At 53.4% G+C, this 21724-nt stretch overlaps 1 protein-coding gene across 5 annotated transcripts in view; it reads right to left on the bottom strand.

Moving 5' to 3' along the window:
- The window catches only part of PLXNA4 (plexin A4), a 622708-nt gene that overhangs the window by 32502 nt on the left and 568482 nt on the right, over window positions 1-21724 (bottom strand). For all 5 annotated transcript variants that reach the window (XM_059933356.1, XM_059933357.1, XM_059933360.1 and 2 more), the window contains 5 exons: window positions 19556-19698; window positions 10984-11252; window positions 8407-8473; window positions 7372-7518; window positions 2323-2482 (listed from right to left, as the gene is read on the bottom strand). In XM_059933356.1, coding sequence (XP_059789339.1) covers window positions 2323-2482; window positions 7372-7518; window positions 8407-8473; window positions 10984-11252; window positions 19556-19698 — 786 coding nt within the window. The remainder of the gene's footprint in view (window positions 1-2322; window positions 2483-7371; window positions 7519-8406; window positions 8474-10983; window positions 11253-19555; window positions 19699-21724) is intronic.

Below are 21724 nucleotides of genomic sequence, written 5' to 3'. Positions count from 1 at the left end.
AGTGGACGGTAGGAAGTGGACGGCAGGAGGTGCGTGGCAGGAGGTGGACGGCAGGAGGTGGACGGCAGGAAGTGGACAGCAGGAGGTGGATAGGAAGTGGACGGTAGGAAGTGGACGGCAGGAGGTGCGTGGCAGGAGGTGGACGGCAGGAGGTGGACGGCAGGAAGTGGACGGCAGGAGGTGGATAGGAAGTGGATGGCAGGAAGTGGACGGCAGGAGGTGGACGGCAGGAAGTGGCCGTGGCTGCTTTGGATGCTGCTGCCTCCACTCCAGGCGCATCACATCCTTTCATTAATGATGCTTTGCTGGGCTAGAACTCAGCAAATGTTCTAAAGCTAAAAAGCAGCCCCTTCCCCTCCCAAGCTCTGGGTGTGTGTGGCTTCCAGGGGGGGAGGGCTGGTCTTGAGCAGCATCCACCAGCCATGACATGGTCTCTCTCCCCCATGGGAGGTCACCCCATTCCCAAGCACCAGAAGCACACAATTCTACATGCACCCGCACCCGTGAGCTCTCGCTGTGCTCTGGCACAAGCTTTCCAAACACCTTCGGCATAAAGATACAGGTTCTTATAAAAGCTCCTCCTCTTGGCCCCACTAGGCCGGGGCTCTCCTCCCACCCACCCATTTTGCAGATAAGGACTTTGAAAAGCCGAGGATGGACCCTGCCATGGCTCCCACAGATGAACAAAAGGCATGGTGAGTGCTACCTGGTTACCCTAGTGAACTCAGCTCTCCCTGGGAGACCCATTATGGAGCAGCCCACTTAACTGTTCGGGGGTGGGGAACACAGGGGTCTTCCTTCCCAGGAACTGTTTTCTCTTGCACTGGTTCTATAAGCGAGCCCTCAGCTCCATCAGTCTGTGGGACCTTCATGGCAGCAGAATCACCCACATACAGACACAAATGCCCACTCCAACTCTAGGGACCAGTGCCCAGGACACACATGGACACACTCGCCCAAAACCCCCACCCCCGCAGACTCTCACAGATGCTTCCTCCATACACAGAGACACCTCCAAAGTGAAGGGAGCACATGCTCAGCCAGTCTCTCTCCCTGGGGCCATGGAGCTCCAGGCACAGGGCCAAACACATCCCGCCAACAGCCAGCCAGGAGGAGATGGGGGAAGGGAAGCAGTAAGAATTGAGGTGCATGAGCAGAAATTCCTGATCCTGAGTCTTTAGGCATCAGAATTTGGGGGCAGGTGGGGCGAGGCACTGGGAGGGGATCAAATTCCCTGTGGAGTTTAGAAAATAGCACAGATGCCCATCTGTCTTGGATGGCTTAGCTGAAGCCAGCTTAGGCCAGATGGATGGATTAGGGGCCTCTGGAGGTCCTCCCACCTCTATGTTTCCACCAATCTCCAGACCCAACCACATACACACATAAACACCTTTTCCTCCAGGCCCAGGACCAACAAACAGACACATACCGTTTCCTTACCACTATTATCTTCATAATCAGTAACAGCAGCAGCCAATACTGAGTATGTACTATGGCCCAGACAGTGCATTAGAGGCTTTTACATGCATCATCTCCTTTCATTCTTACAGTGAGGCAGGCACTATTATTAATCTCCATTTTATAGGCAAGGAACTAAGGCACAGAAAGGTTAAGTAACTAGCCCAAGGTCACACAGCTAGGACTTGGTGGAACCAGGACTCAAACTCAGGCATGTTTGATGCTGATCCACAATGCCAAACTGCCTCCCTTCAGCCCTGGCCTCTTTGGAGCTTGGGGCTCCCCACTAGGATTTCCCCAGGACGATATCTTATTAAACACTCAGGCAAGCCATAACTGGATCCAAGTACAGCTGGCCCTAAGTGGCATGCCCTTGTTTATATAGGCTATGCGATCTATTCGTGGAACATTCAAATAAAATGTCATCCTGCTCCTCAGTAGGCTGTCATATCTCATTTTCCTCTATCCTTTCTCTCCATCCTCCATCACTGACCCAGATCCCTCATGCCTTCGGTAGTCAGCAGAAATTAGAGGCACAGAACAGAGGCGAAGAGAAGGGCCTCGGGGCACAACGCAGGTAGTGGCAAGACCTTGGGCCACACAGATTCAGACTAAATCCTCTTCACTGCCGATGTGACACCTCCACTCCCACCCCTCGGCTACTCAAAAGATCCCAGAGGCAGTCAGATCACCAGCAGACTGTGGTCCCCTCTCTGCTTAGTGCTCACTAAGTGGCCATGAAGGCGCACCTCCTGGGCTCCTGCGGGCCGTGCACGCCTGCTCCCTGCACCCTGGCTCCACTGGTCAGTAAGAGGGGCTTCCAGCCGGTCACAGCACAGCCCCTTGGGTGGGCGGCCTACTCACCCAGGTCCATGTCTGCAGCCTTGGGCCGGTGGGAGCAGGGCACATTCTTGAAGATGGCGTCCAGAATCTTTTCCTTGACCTGAGTAATGGTGTCGCAGTTGAGGATCTTCACTGGGACCTCAGGGCTGTTGGCATTGTCTGGGTTGACACAACTCAGGACCTGCGGGCGGCGGGGAGAGGAGGCGAGTGGGGAGGGCAGCATGGAGAGCCCTGGGAATGCCAGCCGCATCCCGGAGTCCTATCCTGACTGGCTCCGCCTCGGCAGGTTGGACTGGACAGGGGTGGGGCGACCCCAGCCAAGCCCTCTACCCTTCCTGTCCCCACAAGCAGCAGGAAAGTGGCACAGCTTCAGCATCACTGCAGGAGTAGGAGCTGCATACTTCACTCCTCTTCACAAGAGGCTCCATTAAAATCCTGATTTATCAAAGGGAACAATGTCCAAGCAGGAGGGGGCAGTGAGGAGCAATGTGTCAGAGAATGGACACTACTGCATGTCCCCCTGCCACCTCTCTCTCTCTCTCTCTCTCTCACACACACACACACACACACACACTCACTAGGCACCATCTCAGCAGCACACCCAGACCCTCACCCACCTCTGAAACCCCCCACCCCCGTCCCTGTGTGTCGGTCTGTCTTTCTCGTCACTCTGTCCCATACACACACCCACACTAATGGGAATCTGGCTCCTTTCTCCAAAGATTTCATGTGCTTCAATTTTTGTGAGGTTTCTGGGCTGATCGGAGGTTGGAGAATCTGTAAGAAGCTTAGCGTGTTCTTTAAAAATAAAAAGGTGCCCTTTAGAAACTGCAAGTTCAGGCCACCTGAGAGCCCTTCCTGGCTCTGAACCTGAAACCTGGTATTAGGGGAAGAGGCCACCCTGGCTCAGGACCTCCATTTCTCTTTTTGGAACTAGTCAGATAAGTTAAGACTCTGCCTAATGCACCAAACTATATTTTTTCCTTTAAAAAGTTCTGGACCAGGGCTTCCCTGGTGGCGCAGTGGTTGAGAATCTGCCTGCCAATGCAGGGGACACGGGTTCGACCCCTGGTCTGGGAAGATCCCGCATGCCGCAGAGCAGCTAAGCCCGTGCGCCACAACTACTGAGCCTGCGCTCTAGAGCCCGCGAGCCACAACTACTGAGCCCACGCGCCACAACTACTGAAGCCTGCGCGCCTAGAGCCCGTTCTCCGCAACCACAGAAGCCAGCGCAGTGAGAAGCCCGCGCACCGCAACGAAGAGCAGCCCCCGCTCGCCGCGACTGAAAAGAAAGCCCCTGTGCAGCAGCGAGGACCCAATGCAGCCAAAAATAAATGAATATATTTAAAAAAAAAAAAGCTCTGGGCCATTTCTAACAGCTTTGCTTCTCTTGCCGTCCTCAGCGTGGGCTCTCTCTCCGTGGTGAGACTGTGGGATCCTTGGGTGGACCACAGTGGATCCGGGTGGGTGCCAGGTGCTGCCACGTGGCCGCGCTGTGCCAGGTTCTGCAGCCCCTGTCTGACCCTGCTGCCTGCGCCCTCCGTGCGCTCCCTTCTCAGAACCTTCATTGCACCGCCTCCCCCGCCAACCATTTCCCAACTGTACGTCTGGTCTGCAGATTCAGACGACAGCCTTCCTCCCACCCCCACCCGCTCCTGCTCCACGTGGCGGCAATCAGAACCCTGGCCCCTGGACGCCTGCCTTTCATCAGCGACCAGACTGCTGTGAGCTCCCACGGGAACATGCTCATTCCATTAAGAAGAAGAAAACCTCCTAAATCTATAAAACCGAACTCTCAGCCTCAAAATGTTTTACACCGAAAACAATGCTGGAAGGAACTCTGGACCACGTGCTCCTCCTGCGTGCCCTCTCCCAGCCATTCCCCGCCTCCTAAGAGCCTTCCGGGACCCCTCCCAGCCCCCTCCGTGGCCAAGCACAGCCTAGCACTCGGTGCTGCCCTGGGGTCCTGAGCTCTGGGCCAGTGGTGGTGGAGCCTGGCCTCCCCCAGGCAGTATCACAGCTTCTTCTGGGCTGTGAGGCCATGAAGCGGGGGCTGCCAACTGAGTATGCCCCCCTGACGTTTCTGCTTGGCCCTGGGGTTTGCGGTGGCCCCAAGAAAACAACTCGGGCTTCCCTGGTGGCGCAGTGGTTAAGAATCCGCCTGCCAATGCAGGGGACACGGGTTCGAGCCCTGGTCCGGGAAGATCCCACATGCCGCAGAGCAACTAAGCTCGTGCGCCACAGCTACTGAGCCTGCGCTCTAGAGCCCGTGAGCCACAACTACTGAGCCCAAGTGCCACAACTACTGAAGCCCATGCGCCTAGAGCCCGTGCTCCACAACAAGAGAAGCCACCGCAATGAGAAGCCTGCGCACCGCAATGAAGAGTAGCCCCCGCTCGCCGCAACTAGAGAAAGCCCGCACACAGCAACGAAGACCCAACACAGCCAAAAATAAATAAATAAAATAAATAAATTTAAAAAAAAAAAAAAGAAAGAAAACAACTCTGCGGATGCCTCAGGGCGTCCAGAGAAGCAGCAGCGGTCCCACGGAGGGACAGGGTTCCCGGGCCGCTGGCCAAGCCCCGGCTCCACCTGGAAGTTCCCTTCCCCAGCCCCACGCCCGCGTCTCTTGGCTCTTTCAGAGCAACTGCCTGGGGTTTGTCCTGCTGGGTCAGTGCTTCTCAAACTTTCCTGTGAATAGAATCGCTAAGGGGCTTTGTGAAAACGCACATTCTGACTCAGGAGGTCGAGGATGGGGTCTGAGACTCTGCATTCAGGCAGGCTCGCGGGTGAGCACCTAGCACTCTAGCAGGCTCCCAGGTTATGCCCTTGGGCCCTCCCAGCAGCAGGGCCCTAGGCCATGCTAGTCCAAGTTCAATCTAATTCATCACTCAGCACATAGGTGGTGCATCTGACTGTCAAGTGACGCTGGCCGAGCCTCTCAGCACCTGCCTCACTCTTTGTGGTTACCCTTTCCGCCCAGCACAAGGTTACCATCAGTTGGCCCAAAGTACCCGGGGCTCCTCCAGCCGGTGCTGAATTCCAGGCCATCCTGTCTTTTTCTGACCCCTTCATCTTGGAGTCTCGGGGCAGCCCTGTCTGCTGCTAACACACTTTCTTCCTGGCCCCGCCTCACCACCACCGGGCTGTTCTCCCTTCCACGTTGGGGGCGGGGGGTCTCCTTTCACAGGCCTGAGGATGGCTATGAAACCTCCCCGCAGCCATTTCTTCTCCGAGCAAGACAACTGTAATTTCCTTCCCCTTTCCTCACGGTGCCTCTTCCCCACCTCTTTCCGCCTCAAATGGATGCGTGTCCCTGACCCACTCCAATTTCCTCACATTCTCTTGAAGTCATCTGCAACCAGGCTGGGTGTGCTAACAGTAGTTTGGCCTCTGGAATAAAGGATGCTGCAATGTGGGGACAGGGTGTTATTACAACTGTGTTGGATTCAATACTGGGGAGCCGCTGATGAGATGGGAAAGAAAAGGAGAGGAAGAGCCCAGGCAGGAGACATTTCAACAGTAGTTCTAGCTCATTAAGAAGTCTATTCAGGTCTCTATTTTTGGAAGGTTTTTCTTTTTTTCCTTTCCCATTTTAATCAGAGCCTCTAACTCTCTCCTCCGGAGCAGACCGTGACTGCAAAGACGCAGGGCCCTCACTTCACCCTGCTGCCTCGAAGCCTCGTCAACTGCGCCAATCCCGGCAAATCTGCTGAGATGCCTGCTGGGCTTCCCAGGGCCCTCCGAGGATGGAGTGGGACAGGTGCATCACGGTCGCCTCACGCCCAGCCAGCAGGACTGGCTTTATTCAGGGTGGCAGGGATGTCTCCCCAGCTGGCCTCGGGGTCTGGGATTCATCCTCGGCTCGCGGCCCCTGCCCGGCTCTGCCATGCCTCGGCCTGTCATGTGTCTCACTTCCCAATGACTGCATTTTACATCCCATCTACTCTCTGTCCTCTTTAACAACATTGCTGTCTCCTCCACCTCCATTCTTGGGCTCCACCCACGTACCACCCTCCACATTTATCTTTTATCTTGTTTTCGCACTCCTTTCTTCTACCTCCTCTTCTCTTTCCTGGAAAAGACCTGGTGGGAGATCACAACTCTCTCCAAAAAAAGCCCAAGAGTGAGCTCCCCCGCCTGGAGAGACAGTGGGCACCAGCGGACAGTCATGGCGGGAAAGAGGAAGCAGAGCCCCCGTGAGCCAGCAGTGGGCTGACCCTGGGCTCATGGCGTTGCACACCAGATCCCACTCCATCTTCTGGACACCTTTGGGAGGTACATGCTGTCATCATCCCTCTTTTATTATTATCCCTGTTTTTTTTTCAGATTAAAAAAACAAAACCCAAACTTGGAGAGATTAAGCCCCCAATCCCCCGGCTGGTCAGAAGGAGTCATAGCTCCAATCCAGCTCTGCCCAATCCCAAACCCCGTGCTCCTAAATGCTGAGCTTTGCCGCCTCCTAGGATGACTGTTTCTGGCAGGAAAGGGAGTGTGACCTTGACTGAGGGGAACCCCCTGTTCCCTGGACAAACACCTTAAACCGCTAGGCCAGCCTGGCCTCCCATCCTACAGCTCGGGTCACGTAGGTGCGGGCTTCAGAACCACGAGCAACCATTTCTGGCTTCCCCTCTTCCGTGCTCTACATGCTACCTGCTTGGAACTGGTCTGCAAAGTGTGGGTTCTCCGCTGGGAGAACTGCTGAGAAGGAGCTCATTCCCTGGGGTCAGTCAGCCAGCTGTCGGCAAGGGGTTACTGCCCCACGATCCAGTGCACTGGCCTGAAAGCACACCCGTCTCTTGCTGTGGCTCAGGTGTGTCTGAGCCACCGGTCCTCAAATCCAGGTGCCCTGGCACGTTAGGACAAGGAAGTCGGGGTGACCGGCACAGATGGAACACCAGGCTGGCCCCGGGCAGTGGGCACCCAGACAGGTGGTTGAGACAGCAGTGGCGTTAAAGAGGCGTTAGGATGGCTGTCAGCATTTCTACCATCCCTTCGGCTGGGCAGGGGCTGCGCAGGGCCAGAACCCACCTACCAGAGCCATGGGGAGGAGCTGGGAGGCTGGCTTACCAGGGTTTTGTAGTCGATCTGCTGGCGAATGAGCTTGTCCTCGCTGAGAGAGTAGCGGGCCTCGCCCGTGATGGCGTCAATGGGCCCCTTCTCCATCTGCTGCTTGATGGCGCAGAACAGGGAGAAGAGGGGCTCTCCGGCACACTCCTGGACACGGAGAAGAGCCGCGTTGGGTGGACCCTGGGCCCCAGGTGTGCGGAGCCCGGCCTCCCCCAGCCTCTGCCTCTCCGAAGGGCTGCTTTCCACGCCTCGGTTTTAATTCTCTTCTCCTGCTCCCATCCCGCTCCTTCCCACTGCCATTCTTGAGCTCTCTTTTCATCTTCCCTGCCCCCCGTCCCCCTCTCTGCCCCTCCCCCCACCCTCCCCCCACCCTGCTTTCTCTGCAGCCCCATCAAGAGACAGAGGGAGGGGATATGGGGATACACGTATACGTATAGCTGATTCACTTTGTTGTACAGCAGAAACTAACACGGCATTGTAAAGCAATTATACTCCAATAAAGATATATATAAAAAAAAAGAGAGACAGAGGTCAGTCCTCGGTGGCGTGAACTCCTTAGAAAACAAGTTAGTAATTGGAGGCCGAGCAGCTCTTCCACCTCCCAGGCATGTCCTCGGCTTATCTGCCGCCACACGCGCTCCTGTACCTGCCCAGGACCCTCATCAGCCTCAATAAGTCTGGGGCCGGAGGGGCAGGAGGAGAGCAAGAGGGAAAAAAGGGGTGACTTGTGTTCAGCTTGAAATGGGAATGCAGGGTCTTCTCAGAGGCTCATCTCCCCTCACCTGTGAGAAAGCGGCCTGTGGGGACCGTGCCTCTCAAGCCAGGCCTGACCGTGGGTCTCTGTCTCCTGAGATGGTCAGGAGCCTGTCCCCCCCATGACAAGGGGAAACAACACTTCTTGGCGGGGTTCTAGGAGCTAGGCCCCAGCATCTGTGGACTTGGGGGCCGTGGAGGGAATAGGGGGGATGCTGGTTCATTCCCAGGCTGGTGGGGAACCTGAGGCAGGCCCAGAGATCCCCCAGAACCCAATCATACCTTGAGGAACTTGTAGAGCAGGAAGGTAAACCAATTGGTCAACATCTTCTCAGCCACCGACTCAGTTCTGGCACCAGTCACAGAGGGACCCAGCAGAGCAAGACAAAGACAGAGGCAGCTGGTCAGACCTCAGGGGCTGGGAGGGCAGGGGGGATCTGCATGGCTCTTGCTGCTTCAGGCTTTCAGGCCAAATCTTAAGACCCTAAGGGATACTTGAGTTCCTTGGACTCCTAGACACGCCATAATGGTAAGACAAGCTTTGCCTACCAAGCGGGGAGATGACCTTCTGTGCACAGGCTCCCGGGTGAGTTTCTGTGAGAATGCGTTAGAGCAGCACTGTCCGATTGTCCAAGAGCACTTTCGGGGTTGATGAAATAGTCCAATAGCACTTTGTGCTGTCCAACATGGTAGCCACCAGCCACAGATGCCTACTGAGCACTTGAAATGCGGCTAGTGCCTCTGAGGAGATGAATTTTGTATTTTATTTACTTTAAATTAACTTAGATTTAAATAGTCACATGTGGCTCATAGCTACCACATTGGTGATAGCCTTAGAGAACTTTATAGGATAGGTGTGTTGCTTGGGGTAAGAAAAGAAAAGAAAAAAAAATCTGGGAGATACTCATTTGGCAAGGGATAGAAAAGAAGGTGGCAGGGGAAGAGGGTCATGGAAAAAGGCCAGATAGACTAGACTGAGCCCATCCCCTAAGCTAAAGACTCCCAGAGTAGGTAGTAACATGGAGCTGGATACCCAGCTCATTCCAATAGATGCCCTAATTGTCCTATTTAAAAGGCTTCCACGCACTTTGGAACTTCTCCTGGGAAACTTTCTAGTGTTTTATTTGCAATGATAGGGAGTTCATTCTTGAGTCTAATTTGCATCTTTCATGCTGCTACCCAAAGCCATTTATTCTTTTACTTTGGAAGTGAAAACACCACAGCAGCATTACGAACCAAAGGACACTTTTGGTTGCATGCATTTAGAAAAAAACTACATTCAAACTTGCAGTAAGAGTGTGGCCAGCTCCGAGAGAAAGCACCCATCCAGGTATGTCTGGATAGAGTTGAAAGTGGCAGTTGCCAGAAGATACTAATAACTAAAATCCCAATGTAGCTGGTCAGCTGCCAGCACAAAATGAAGCTGAGAAGAGAAAAGAAGGAAGACTATTGAAAGGAGGGGGGCAGCCAAGGGCAAGAAGAAGAAAAGGAGACGGAGGAGAGCAGAAGTGAGAGAGGGCAACTGGGAGAGAGCAAACGGAAGACCAGAGGAGGGGACACACAGAAACAGAGCGAGACCACGCCAGGAAACTCTCGGTGGGAGTTCTGGCAGGTGGTGGCAACCCTAGATTTATGCCGGTGGGTGTCTGCATGGGGAAAGTAAAACGAAAATCAAAATGATCTACCTGGCTGTTTCCAAAGCCGTACGATTCCTCCTATATGTAGCAGCCTTTTGCAGCTGTGCAGGCCAATGCCCACTGCACCAGGAAAAAGCCTGAAGTAAACACTTCAGAAAGCCAAGTCTACTTACTGGACCAAGCAGGAGGCCCTGCCTCAGGCTCAGAGACCAAGGATGGAAGGCAGGGGACAGGCAGAGGCAGACGGTAAATGGGGTGGCCCAGGCAGAGGGTTGGATTGTAATGGCCTGATGGGGGAGTTTTCCAACTTCATCTCCTCGAAGGCTAAAGGCATTTGGAATAACAGCCTAGAGAAGAAATGGCCTTCAAGTACATGAACAATTTGAATGGCAGCGTAGATAGAGGCAGAGGGTCTCGATTTCCTATAAGGCAAAGCCACGGTATATGGTTGTCTGCACACGTGACCATGCAGATTTCAATAGTGTCGAGGATGAGGCATCCCACAGTGTTGAGAGGTGGACCCTGGACCCGGGCAGAGCCCATAGCAGGTGCCAGGAAATACCTGCTGTGTTGCATCAGGCAAGTTGCCACTAAAGACCTTTAATTCAAACACAGACTGGACCAGTGCTTTTCAAACTTTAATACACATTCAGATCCCCTAGGTTTCTCGCTAAAATTCTGATTCTGATCTAGTAGGTGTGGGGTGGCAGCTGAGATTCTGCCTTTCCAACAACCTCCCAGGTGATGCTTTTGCTCCTGGTCCCAGACAGCAGTGAGCGTTGCAGGGGCTAAAGTTTCCCAACTTGAGATGGTGAGATGGGTTCCCAGAGAGGCCCTGAGGTATCTCTCCTGATTCAAGTTCTGACTTAGATAAGGTGAGGGGATGGAAAAATGACCTCTGTAGAGTGCACAAGAGAAAAACTCTGATAGAGAGGGTCAAATCAGGGGAGGGTTAGAGCGGAGGGAGGAGAATGGAAAGTGGATTTAGGGGCAGAAGAAAAACCACGGGGTGAGCAGATGGGCCGTGGTTGAGTCACAGGCACCAACATGATGGACACGTTCTTCTAAGAGGGCATGGGGTGCACCCTGGCCTCTGGCCAGGTCAGTACCTGACCTTGGGGGACTTGGCTGCTCCTGGGAGCCCTGCCCTGGTCTCCCTGAGGGCAGGAGGGCCAGGCCGGTGCGCTGGGCTGGGTCGGGGCCCCCGGGGCCGCACCCCTACCTCCTGAGCAGCAGCTTGGGATGGTTCTTGCTCTCCAGGTTCTTGTCTATGAGGTCAGCCAGCAGCTGCTTCAGCACGTCAGTGGCGTACTCCAGCTTGCTCTGCAGCACCGTCATGATGAGCGAGGCCACGTTGCCGCGGTCACGCATGGAGAAGCTGCGCTGAGACTCCAGCGTGCGAACGAAGGACAGCAGGAACACCTTGTTGTTGATGAGCTGAGCGAAGAGCTTCAGGCCTTTCTCCACGCGCTCCTGCCGGTAGCCCGGGACCTGCGGGGGAGACCCAGGGCAGCGGGAGTCTTGACTGCCGCCCGAGAGGGGCGAGGCCGGCGGGGCCCCAGGCACACCCCACCGGGCGGGCCGTGCACACTGTTGACCCTCCCACCCTCCCATTCACCCACGACAGGCCACCTGGCTGATGCCACCAAGTCCTTATCTAGAGCCAGGCACCACATTTGGTGTCTACCTAACCTCCATCGCAGCCCACGAGGCAGGTCACTGTCTCCAGAGACAAAGAGAACGTCATCCTCAGCATGGCGTTGACAAGGGGACCCCACGCCACTGGAGACCACCATCACGGTCCCAGGTAGGGACTCCAGGAGGTCGGGCTGCTGTGAGTGACACCCTTGCTGGGGGATCACCAAACCTGGGCCTCTGGCTAACCTAATGCTGACCTGTCTGTGGCCCTGGGGGTCCTGTTGACAGACCAGTGGCCTCAGAGTCAGGACTTCTGGGTTCCACATGGGCTCTGACATCGCCACGCCATATAAGCTTGGACAAGTCCCTTTACTTCTCTGGGGACCCAAGTTCATTCACCTGAAAAAAGGGAAAGCTTAAGCCCAAGAGCCTCTCAGGCACTCCCTAACTCTAGCATCTGATGTTTTCTTAGGGATTCTTTTTGAGACCCTGCTCCACGCAGGGAAAGGGGAGGAAGAAGGTTTTATCTTCCTGCCTGCATCTTTTGTTCACTGGGACGTCCGTGCAAGGGTGCAAGGGTGTACCATCCACTCAGCAAACATGAGCCAGCAACTGAGCTATGCATGGGGATGTGTCTCTGAGCTGCACCAAAATAGGTACAGCGGCACCATGCGTCATGCCCCAAATGGGAAACAACCAGAGGTCCAGCAGCAGTAGGAGGGCTCCAGGAACTGCGGTGCATTCACCCAGTGAAATGTTTCACAGCAATAGGGATGACGGACCCCTTGCTACTCACAATAACAGGGATGAATCTTGCAAACATATTGAAAGAAAAAAGCCAGGCACAAAAGAGAGCATACTGGACAATACCATTTAAATCCAGATTTAAGAAAAACAATTAAAATTCATCAATAATGGGAAAAAAAGGGTTTTCTGGGGGTGGCTGTGACTGGAAAGGGGCACAGGGGGACTTTTGGAGGCTGGTAATGTTCTGCTTCTCGATCTGTGTGCTGGCTTAATGGCTGTGTTCACTTGGGGAAAATGCGCTGAGCTGTGTTCTGATAATTTGTGCATTGCTGTCTGTATACTTCCATTAAAACAATAAGTTCACTTAAAAAATGAAGCACAGCCTCTGCCCTGGAGGGAAGGCCCTCTGAGAACACGGAGCAGGGCATCTGGTGGGAAGTGGCATGCTGGAGGAGGTGGGGCATCCAAAGGAGGTGCCATCGAAGCCTCATCTTGAGGGATGTGTCCCCCCGGCGGGGGCAGGGAGGGTAGATGCGCCAGGTCCTTGGGAAGGAGTGTCCCGTATGGAGCAGTAAAGAACACAGTTTCAGAGTCCGTTGAGCTTGCATTAACTTCATCACAGTCGTTTATGAGTTGCAGGACCCTTAGGAGACTCAGTTCCTTTATCAACAACATGAAGGTGCTGCAGCTAATATGTACCTTACTCTATGCCAAGCGCAGTTCCACATGCTTTAGAAATACTGACCCATGTAATCCACCCAACAGCCTATGAGGTGGGTGCCGTTATTACCCCAGGGTCCCACGAGGATAAGGAACTTTCCCCAGATCCCAAGACAGAGAAGTGTCAGAGCCGGGCCATGAACTGGGCTGCTGGCACCGTGTCCTGCCCCCTCCCGGGACTCCTGAGAGCACAGAACAAGATGTGTGAAAAGCCTCACATCATCACAGTCCGGTTACGGAATGGCAGCACTTTCATCCTGCTTCACTCTAAAGATTTTAAACTGGGGAGGATGGAAGTTGCCAGAGAAACCCTGTTTGCCAAGGTCCACGAAGCCAGAAGATGCAGAGCCAGAAAGTTCATGCCACTCATTTACGGTGCCACCCTGTGTTCCGGGCTCAGGGCAAGGCGCTGGCTGGAGCAGAGTCCAGTCAGACCCGGGCCCTGCCCTCCGACGGTCAGCCAACAGTCTCAAGGCCCCTTCAGTGGGGGGACCCCTGAACTCTTCAGAGAGGCACTCGCATTGAACTCCCGTTGCCTGGCATCAGCAGCTCCCACAGGTCAGGAACATGAATGTTTCTGGAACAGGTCCGTTTGCGTTTCCTTTGCCGCTGTGCTGGTACACCACTGTGCTGGTACACGGAAGGCTGGTACCTCTCCAGGCAGTTCTCAGGAGAGAGCAGAGCTCACCAGAGCCAAGGTGGTGCTGGCCAGGTCACCTGCGGCTCCTCCTGGCTCTCAGCCAGCATAGGCCCTCCTGGCGACCCTCTCGTTCCCCAAGGTCTCCAGCCTTGGCTTACCTCCTGCCTGGCCCCCCCTAGTCCCCCACTCCACGGCGGCTCTTGAGGGAAGAGCAAGGGACACATGGCCACCTCACCACTGCACGGCCACACATGGCCACCTCACCACTGTGCCACTGCGTGGGGCCTCAATCTGCCCGGATGTCTGTCTCCTACTGACCAGCCCCCCACTCCAAGACAGCCCCTCCCACGCAGGCGTACACGTTTTACTTCCTCTCTCCTTCAGACCTCTCAGAAGACATTTCTCTAATTTGTCCTAATAATAAGAGACAACGCCACTTCCTGGGCTCCCGCCATGGGCAAAGGACAGTCCTGGCACACTGTACACATTGGTCCAATGAAGCCTTCTCGTGACCCTCTTTTAACAGCCTCTCAGGGAAGCTACTGTGGTTTCCCAAGGCCAGCCAGCTGGTGGAGGGTGGGGCTGGATTGCCAAACCCCAGCATGCTTGGCTCCTGAGCCCCCGTCCATCCTCCGCATCCTTGGCCTGTCTAACCTACCCCTGGGCCTCGGAGGTGACTGAAAGCCAACTCTGAGTCCTCCCTGCAGCGTCCCGTGCAGGGCCTCCTGGAGCTCAGGTGGCCGTCCGTCGAGGGCAGGGGAGCCAAGTGCAGGCTTGGCTTGTGGCACCTGGAGAGGAGGAGGAGGATGTGCCCTGGACTCCCTGGCCTGGCCGCACGCTCCTTCTGGGCAGCAAGGCTCAGGGCCCTGGGAAGGAAGGTTTAGCAAAGCTACCTGCAGGGAAAGAGCATCCCTGTAGCAGCATGCGTTCTGGAATCAGAGAGACTAACAGACTCGTACATGGAGAAAAGCTCTGTCACCTCTGGGCTCTATTGCCTCATCTATAAAATGAGAATATGAGTGCCTATGTCATAATGTTTTAAGAACATTAAATAAGATAATGTATGTAAAGTGCTTGGCACACACAGAGCGCACTTAAACAGCAGCGGTTTTATTACCTGCCTCTCCTCCATTGGCTGTTTTCACTGATCCCTTTTGCCCCAGAGTTTCCAAGGTACCTAATGCATTGGCACAGTGTCTGGGTGTGGAAAGTAGGCATTTTCTCCCCCTTTTAGGAAGAGGGGATGGAGTGAAGTGTCTTGGTAGAGAGTATTCAGAACAGTTCCCCTTTGTAACTTGCCACCCCTACTAAGCAGATGGCACCCTGAAACAAGACTTTCTTTATTCACCAGACGGTTCGATAATTTAGTTGAAGTCTGCGAGTATAAAACTGGATAGTAAATTTTCATTGTAACCCAATAGGTTAGAGTTTAGGAGGCAATGATATAGGTGGAAAATGAGGTGTGTGGTTACTGTTTGCTCTCTGTCTTTGAAGGACTGGTGTGTGATCGGTGCCTGGGCAACCCCTCACCCAAATGCCCTGACTGCACCAGATGGTCACAGAAGAGAGGCCTGGTGGCCTAACCTCCGGGACAGCCTAAAGCCAGAGGACCCCATCTTCTTCACACGCACCTACCATGCCCATCCCAGTGCCTGAAAAGGTGGAAACCCTGCTTTAGATTAGTCAATGGCTTCCCTAGGAATGTTTCCAAACCTGGAAAACCAATAGAGAGAAACTATTCCAGTGGCAGGGAGAGGTTGGAAACACATGAGAAAAGAACAATCCACACAAGATCTCTGGATCTTACATAGGAGGCTGGATCTCACATAGCCCCAAGCTAATGTGGAACAGTAAAAGTTGATTTCTGTCCGTAAGAAATTAATTAATGAGTTCAATGGAAATGAAAAAGTCTTATATTCTAGGTATATGCCCGAAAAGATGGAAGCAGGAGCTCAAACAGATATTTGTACGCCCATGTTCATAGCTGCATTATCACACTAGCCAAAAGGTGGAAGCAGCCCAAGTGTCCACTGACAGATGAATGGATAAATAAATTGTCTATACACACAATGGGCTATTATTCAGTCTTAAAAGGAAAGAAATTCTGTCACAGGGTACAACAAGGATGAACCTTGAAAACATTTTACTAAGTGAAGTAAACCAGTCACAAAAGTCCAAATACTGTATGATTCCACCTATATGAGGTACCCAGATTAGCCAAGTTCATAGACACAGAAAGTAGAATGGTGGTTGCCAGGGGCTGCAGGGGAGGGGGAATGGGGAGTTACTGTTCAATGGGTACAGAGTTTCAGCTGGGGAAGATGAAAAAGTTCTGGAGATGGACTGTAGTGATGGACAGTAATGTGAGTGAACTGAATGCCACTGAACTGTACACTTAAAAACAGTTGAGGGCTTCCCTGGTGGCGCAGTGGTTGAGAATCTGCCTGCCAATGCAGGGGACATGGGTTCGAGCCCTGGTCTGGGAAGATCCCACATGCCGCGGAACAACTGGGCCCGTGAGCCACAACTACTGAGCCTGCGCGTCTGGAACCTGTGCTCCGCAACAAGAGAGGCCACGATAGTGAGAGGCCCGCGCACCGCGATGAAGAGTGGCCCCCACTCGCCGCAACTAGAGAAAGCCCTCGCACAGAAACAAAGACCCAACACACCCAAAAATAAATAAATAAATAAATAAATTTATAAAAAAAAAAAAAAAAAAACAGTTGAGATGGTAAATTTTATGTTATGTATATTTTACCAGAACTTAAAAAAAAATCTGTGTGACCCGCTTGATTCAGAGCCCCTGCCTGACAATTAGCCGTCTCGTGGTCTCCAACTCAGGGAAATCGGTGAAGCTGGCTGTTAACTCCTTCCTGAGCAGGAGGATGGGACGAGAAAGTCTCCCCTTGTGATAAAGGCAAGGACAAGAGAGAAGCCTCAGGTTTGAGGGGAAATTTTAACGTGCCAGATGAGGAATAAGGCCACGGTAGGACGTGACGTGACTTGTAACGGGGGCCATGGGAACAGTCTCGGGCACAGGTGAGGTGTCCACCCAGAGAGCATCTGGGGAGTCATACAGGCTGGTCAGGTGATCATCAGAACCCAGCAGCCCCGATTCTCAGCGGCTTTCTTGGGCAGCCCTCCAAGGGCTGAGTTCATCCCACAGCCCCTGACAGATGGGCGGGGAAGGGGCGTCAGGGACTCCTGGTGGTGCAGCTCTGGACGTGCCCTCGTGAGTGCGTGTCCAGCCTGCGGGGTGGGCGGTGTCCCTGTGAAGTGAAGACACTGTGGGTCTCTGGACCGTACCGAACAAGGGCTCCTGAAGCTTTCTGGGCGGGGGTAGGAGTCTGCTGCAGTTCACTCTGCAGCCCCAGAAGCCTCCGCTGAGGGGTGCCTCAGATGCCCGGGAACAAGGCAGGCAGGGCCAGGGCAGCACACAGTGGAGGGGGCAGCTGGCCCCGAGCAGCGCTCTGAGCGTGGGCGTGAGGGCGCCCAGGGCTTCTGTCTTTTGAGCCCAGCTTGCCGGGCAGGGCTCCTGGGCTGTGCACCTTGCTGGGGATTAAGGCTAGGAGTTGGGCAGCAGTTTCTCTCAGGAAACTAGCCCTAGAGGACAGGCCCGGGGAAGTGCCGCTGGGTAGGGATGCCACCGGCTTTCAGCGAGGGGCCTGGTACAGTTCAGAAAGGCAATGAGAGGGAATCGTTAGGATGCTGGTCTCGGGCAAAGAGGGCTGCTAGAGACAGTGAGGCAGGTCGTGCACTGCACGCGTCCAGGAAGTGCCGCATATGGTCGGTGCCGTCTGGAGCGGTGCCGTGTTCAACCTGCACCCTCCCACAGCATCCTGTGGGAGGATGAGCCCTGGAGCTCCCCTCCACCGCCCTGGGCAGCCCTCGTGAGTGCACTGCCCTTGGGTGTGTGCTACATCAGTGCCAAGTCAGGCCTGAGAATCTAAACATCTAAGGAGATGCAAGGGCAGGTGGGAAAGCCGTAAGATAAACGGGATCAAATGAGAAATAAGGCCATACGATAGGACGTGGCATGATTTACAATATGGGCCATAGGACTGGCTGGGAAAGCAGTGTGGAGCGTGTGTGTGTCCATCAAGAAAACACCTTGTGTGGGAGAAGGCTGTCTCCCAGCCCGCTCCAAAGTATTCGGGCTGCCCTACAGGGATGCCAGCTTGGAAATGGTCTCAGAAAATCTGATTTAAAAGTTAAATGCTTATGGACATATATACACTACCAAATGTAAAATAGATAGCTAGTGGGAAGCAGCTGCATAGCACAGGGAGATCAGCTCGGTGCTTTATGACCACCTGGAGGGGTGGGATAGGGAGGGTGGGAGGGAGATGCACGAGGGAGGGGATATGGGTATATATGTATACATATAGCTGATTTAATTTGTTATACAGCAGAAACTAACACAACATTGTAAAGCAATTATACTCCAATAAAGATGTTTAAAAAAGAAAAAAGGTTAAATGCTTAAAGCAAATCTACTTGGAATTTTGAGCTAATGAAAAAGAGAGAATAACTTTACATACTCATCCTAGTTGAATTCTTATTTTGAGGGGTGTGGGGATGTTCAAACACAACTTCCCTTCCTAGGACTGCCATTTCCACCCTAATTCAGCCAGACACACAGACATTCATTTATTCAAATCATTCAACACTTCCTACATGCCTACTATGTGCCAAGCACTCTGCTGGAAGCCAGAATTACAAAGATAAATAAGGTATGCACAGTCTACACAAAAATCACACACACTTCATTCCACAATCAAGTTGGAGAAATGTGTGTGGGGGGCGCCAAGGGCCCTGGGGACTTGCTGCATTTCCTGCAGAGGGACACAGCCTCTACGTCCCCTTGGAGAACCCATGCAGACATTCCCAGGGGGTCAGTACCTGCTTAACTGTGCAACTGCGGAGTGACAGGTCTGTTTCTATGTTACGGACATATAAATATGGAATCAGTCTTATTTTCCGTGGTGTTTTGGCCAAAGATTTTTGATCCATCCTAGTATGTCTCCAGAGCCGTAGGGCGTGACACGGACACAGCCCCTCATAAGTCACGTGCACAGGCTTGTCCTTAGGAATAGAGACTCTGGAGTCTCCCTGCTGGACTCAGAACCCTGCCCCACTCCCTCCCAGTTGTGTGGCCTTAGTTTTTTCACCTGTGAAATGGGTGTACCTGCTTTGGAGGGCTCTTGGGAGGTTAAATCAATACACACATGTAAAGTACTGAAAACTGGACCAGGACGTTAGTCAGCAGTCAACTCGGGGTAATTATTCCTTATGATTATTATCTTGCCCTGGTTTCCTCATTTGTATTTTTCGCATTTCTCTGGTATTTATAAGTCATTCCAAATCCCTTTCAGAACAAAGCATAATATGAATATATGCTTAAGCCAGACACTATGCTAGACACTAAGTGGGATAAAGTGTTCACAAGATGAGGTCCCTGCTGGTACAAAGGCAGTGATGTTCTTACCATTCACATTCCCACCTTCCTCCTGAGTGCAGCCCTTATCTTTCCCACATTTATTTACTGAGCACCAACTAAGCGGTGAAATCCCTTATATTGTGGTTTCTTAAACAAGGGTCCGTGAACTTCCTACATTGTTTGCCAGATTTCCCGTTTCTGTGTTTATGGACAGCTTTTCTGAGGAGAGGGTCTTCAGCTTCCATCCAATTCTCAAGGGATTTTTTTTTTAATCAGTCATCAATTTTATACACATCACTTTATACATGTCAATCCCAATCGCCCAATTCAGCACACCACCATCCCCACCCCAACGCAGTTTTCCCCCCTTCTCAAGGGATTTATGACCCCCTAAGACCCAAAGCCCTACTGCCACCTCTGCTCTGAGTTCCCTTTCCTCCCGAAGGACGGGCTGGCACCAACGGCGGAGGGTAGCTTGGGCAAGTCTCGTCCCCTCCCTGGCCTCAGCTGACCCTCCTCTGAATGATGCGGCTGGACTTGGTCACCATTGTCTCTCTCTGCACTAACACTGCAATGGGAAAGGACTTGGCCACGGGAACCGCTTCTCACCTCGAGGTCCCGGAGGACGGGGTGGTCTTCAATTCCTGGGAACAGCACTCTCATAGTGTAGGTTCTGTAGTCCAGGAAGGGAATCCCAGCTCCGTCCAGGTCACTGGTCAACTCGTGGATGTCCGTCTGCAGCTCGGCAAAGGCTGGCACAAAGATAAGCCCATGAGACTGCTGGATGGGGCCCAAGAGCTACGCTGCCTCGGAACACTCAGAACCCTCTCCCAGGCCCCCGGAGACCTGCACAGTGGACCGAAGTAGCGCAGGAATGAGGAGAAGGGGAATGTTTTACGTAGCTGAGGGGAACGATATAGGTATGGGAGAAAGGTGCAGCGCAAGGAGGCTTGTCTTGCGTCAAATCCCTTCCAAAACATGAATGGGGGGCTTCCCTGGTGGCGCAGTGGTTGAGAGTCTGCCTGCCAATGCAGGGGACACGGGTTCGAGCCCTGGTCTGGGAGGATCCCACATGCCGCGGAGCAACTAGGCCCGTGAGCCACAGTTACTGAGCCTGCGCGTCTGGAGCCTGTGCTCCGCAACAAGAGAGGCCGCGATGGTGAGAGGCCCGCGCACCGCGATGAAGAGTGGCCCCCGGCTTGCCGCAACTGGAGAAAGCCCTCGCACAGAAACGAAGACCCAACACAGCCAAAAATTAATTAATTAATTAATTAATTTAAATAAATAAATAAATAAAACCAGATCAATTCGAAGGTGCAGAGGTGAAGGCCCAGAGCCCCACCACCTGCTCTCTTTCTGGGCCCATACCCCAGGTCCTTAAAAAAAAAAAAAAAAAAACATGAATGGGGGGGCAGGCTGTCCACAGACCTGAGCTGCTGCTGGGGCCAGGAGGGCCTCCCCCTCTGAAGATGAGGGCTTTGGCTTGCAAAATATGCTGGGGGTTAGGGGTGATATCGAAGGACAGAGGGCGTGAAGGGGGCGGTTCCAGTGGTGGAGAGTCTGTTTCAGATTCTGTGTTTTACAGTGGGTTTCCTTATAGGAGTTAAGAACTATTTCTTCTGAAGCCCCAGTTCTTGGCCACGCAGCTTACTGGAGCCATCAAACCACCAAATGGGGCCAGATGAAGGCTCTTGCCCCACTGATATATCCCTTCTGGATAAATATGCAGGGTGTCTCTTTGTCCTTCCTTTCTCAAGGTCATGCTACTCAATGGTGAATTACGATCTGCACATAGGTACCGCTGTCTGCGGAGACAGCCCAGGCCTCCAGCATGGTCACGAAGCTGCAAGACCACCCCAAGCCCCCGAGAAAATTCCACACACAGACCCACCGTTACACAGCCGTGTGATCACTCTCTGTCCTGGGTACAGCCCTCCACCCTGGGAGGTTGTCGGAGGTAATGTGCTCAGCCCTTCCTTCTTCCACTTTTTCCCTTAGCACATGCAACTGCACACGTACACACATGCATGCAAGCACACACACACACAAGATGGATTAATACATGCCTGCAAAGAAGAACAGCCAGTGGATATTGACTAAACAATACTTCTTTCTATTTATATAGACAAGAATAGGGAAAAACTACTTTGTGGGCTCAGAAGGAATTCACAAGCCCAATGTAGCTCCAGGGCCCTCGAAAAGCCAGCCCTGCGCCCAGCGGTCTCTGCTGACGACACGACCACAATGTGGCCACCCAGCTGCTGTCAGTAGGACCCCACCACACCCTGCGGTGCTGACCTCCTGCTTGGGGACCCCGGGCCTCCGGGCCTTGAGGATACCAGTGCTTCTGGCCTGACAACGGGGACGGCGCCGGGACCCCTGGAGAGGCTTCTGCAGACCCTCCTGTGCTGCTCTCTTTCTGCATCTCTGCTCACACTGACGCAGGGGGACCTTGTCAAGAAAAGTGACTCCGAAGGTAGAGTAACCCTAACACATCTGAGTGGAACCTACACCAATATGTGTGAAAGGGGAGTCAGTGAGCCTTTCTGGCATGTACTGTCACCAAAAACCCTGATGGGAATTCGTGTGTGCTGAGTGAGAAACACATGTGTGTGTGTGTTTGTGGGAATGAGTGCATAGGCATGAGTGCAAAGGTGAGTGTGAGGGCATGAGTGACCGCCTGAGTGTGCGTCAGTGAGTGTCTGTGGGCACGTGTGCACGCATGTGTGTGTGTTTATATATCCAAAGGTCGGGCCTTGTGAGGGGGCCAGGCTGGGC

Source organism: Balaenoptera ricei, chromosome 9 (assembly GCF_028023285.1).
Source record: "Balaenoptera ricei isolate mBalRic1 chromosome 9, mBalRic1.hap2, whole genome shotgun sequence".
NCBI classification, from domain to species: domain Eukaryota; kingdom Metazoa; phylum Chordata; class Mammalia; order Artiodactyla; family Balaenopteridae; genus Balaenoptera; species Balaenoptera ricei.
Note: the sequence above shows the minus strand (reverse complement) of the source record. Positions and strands in the feature narration are given on the sequence as shown.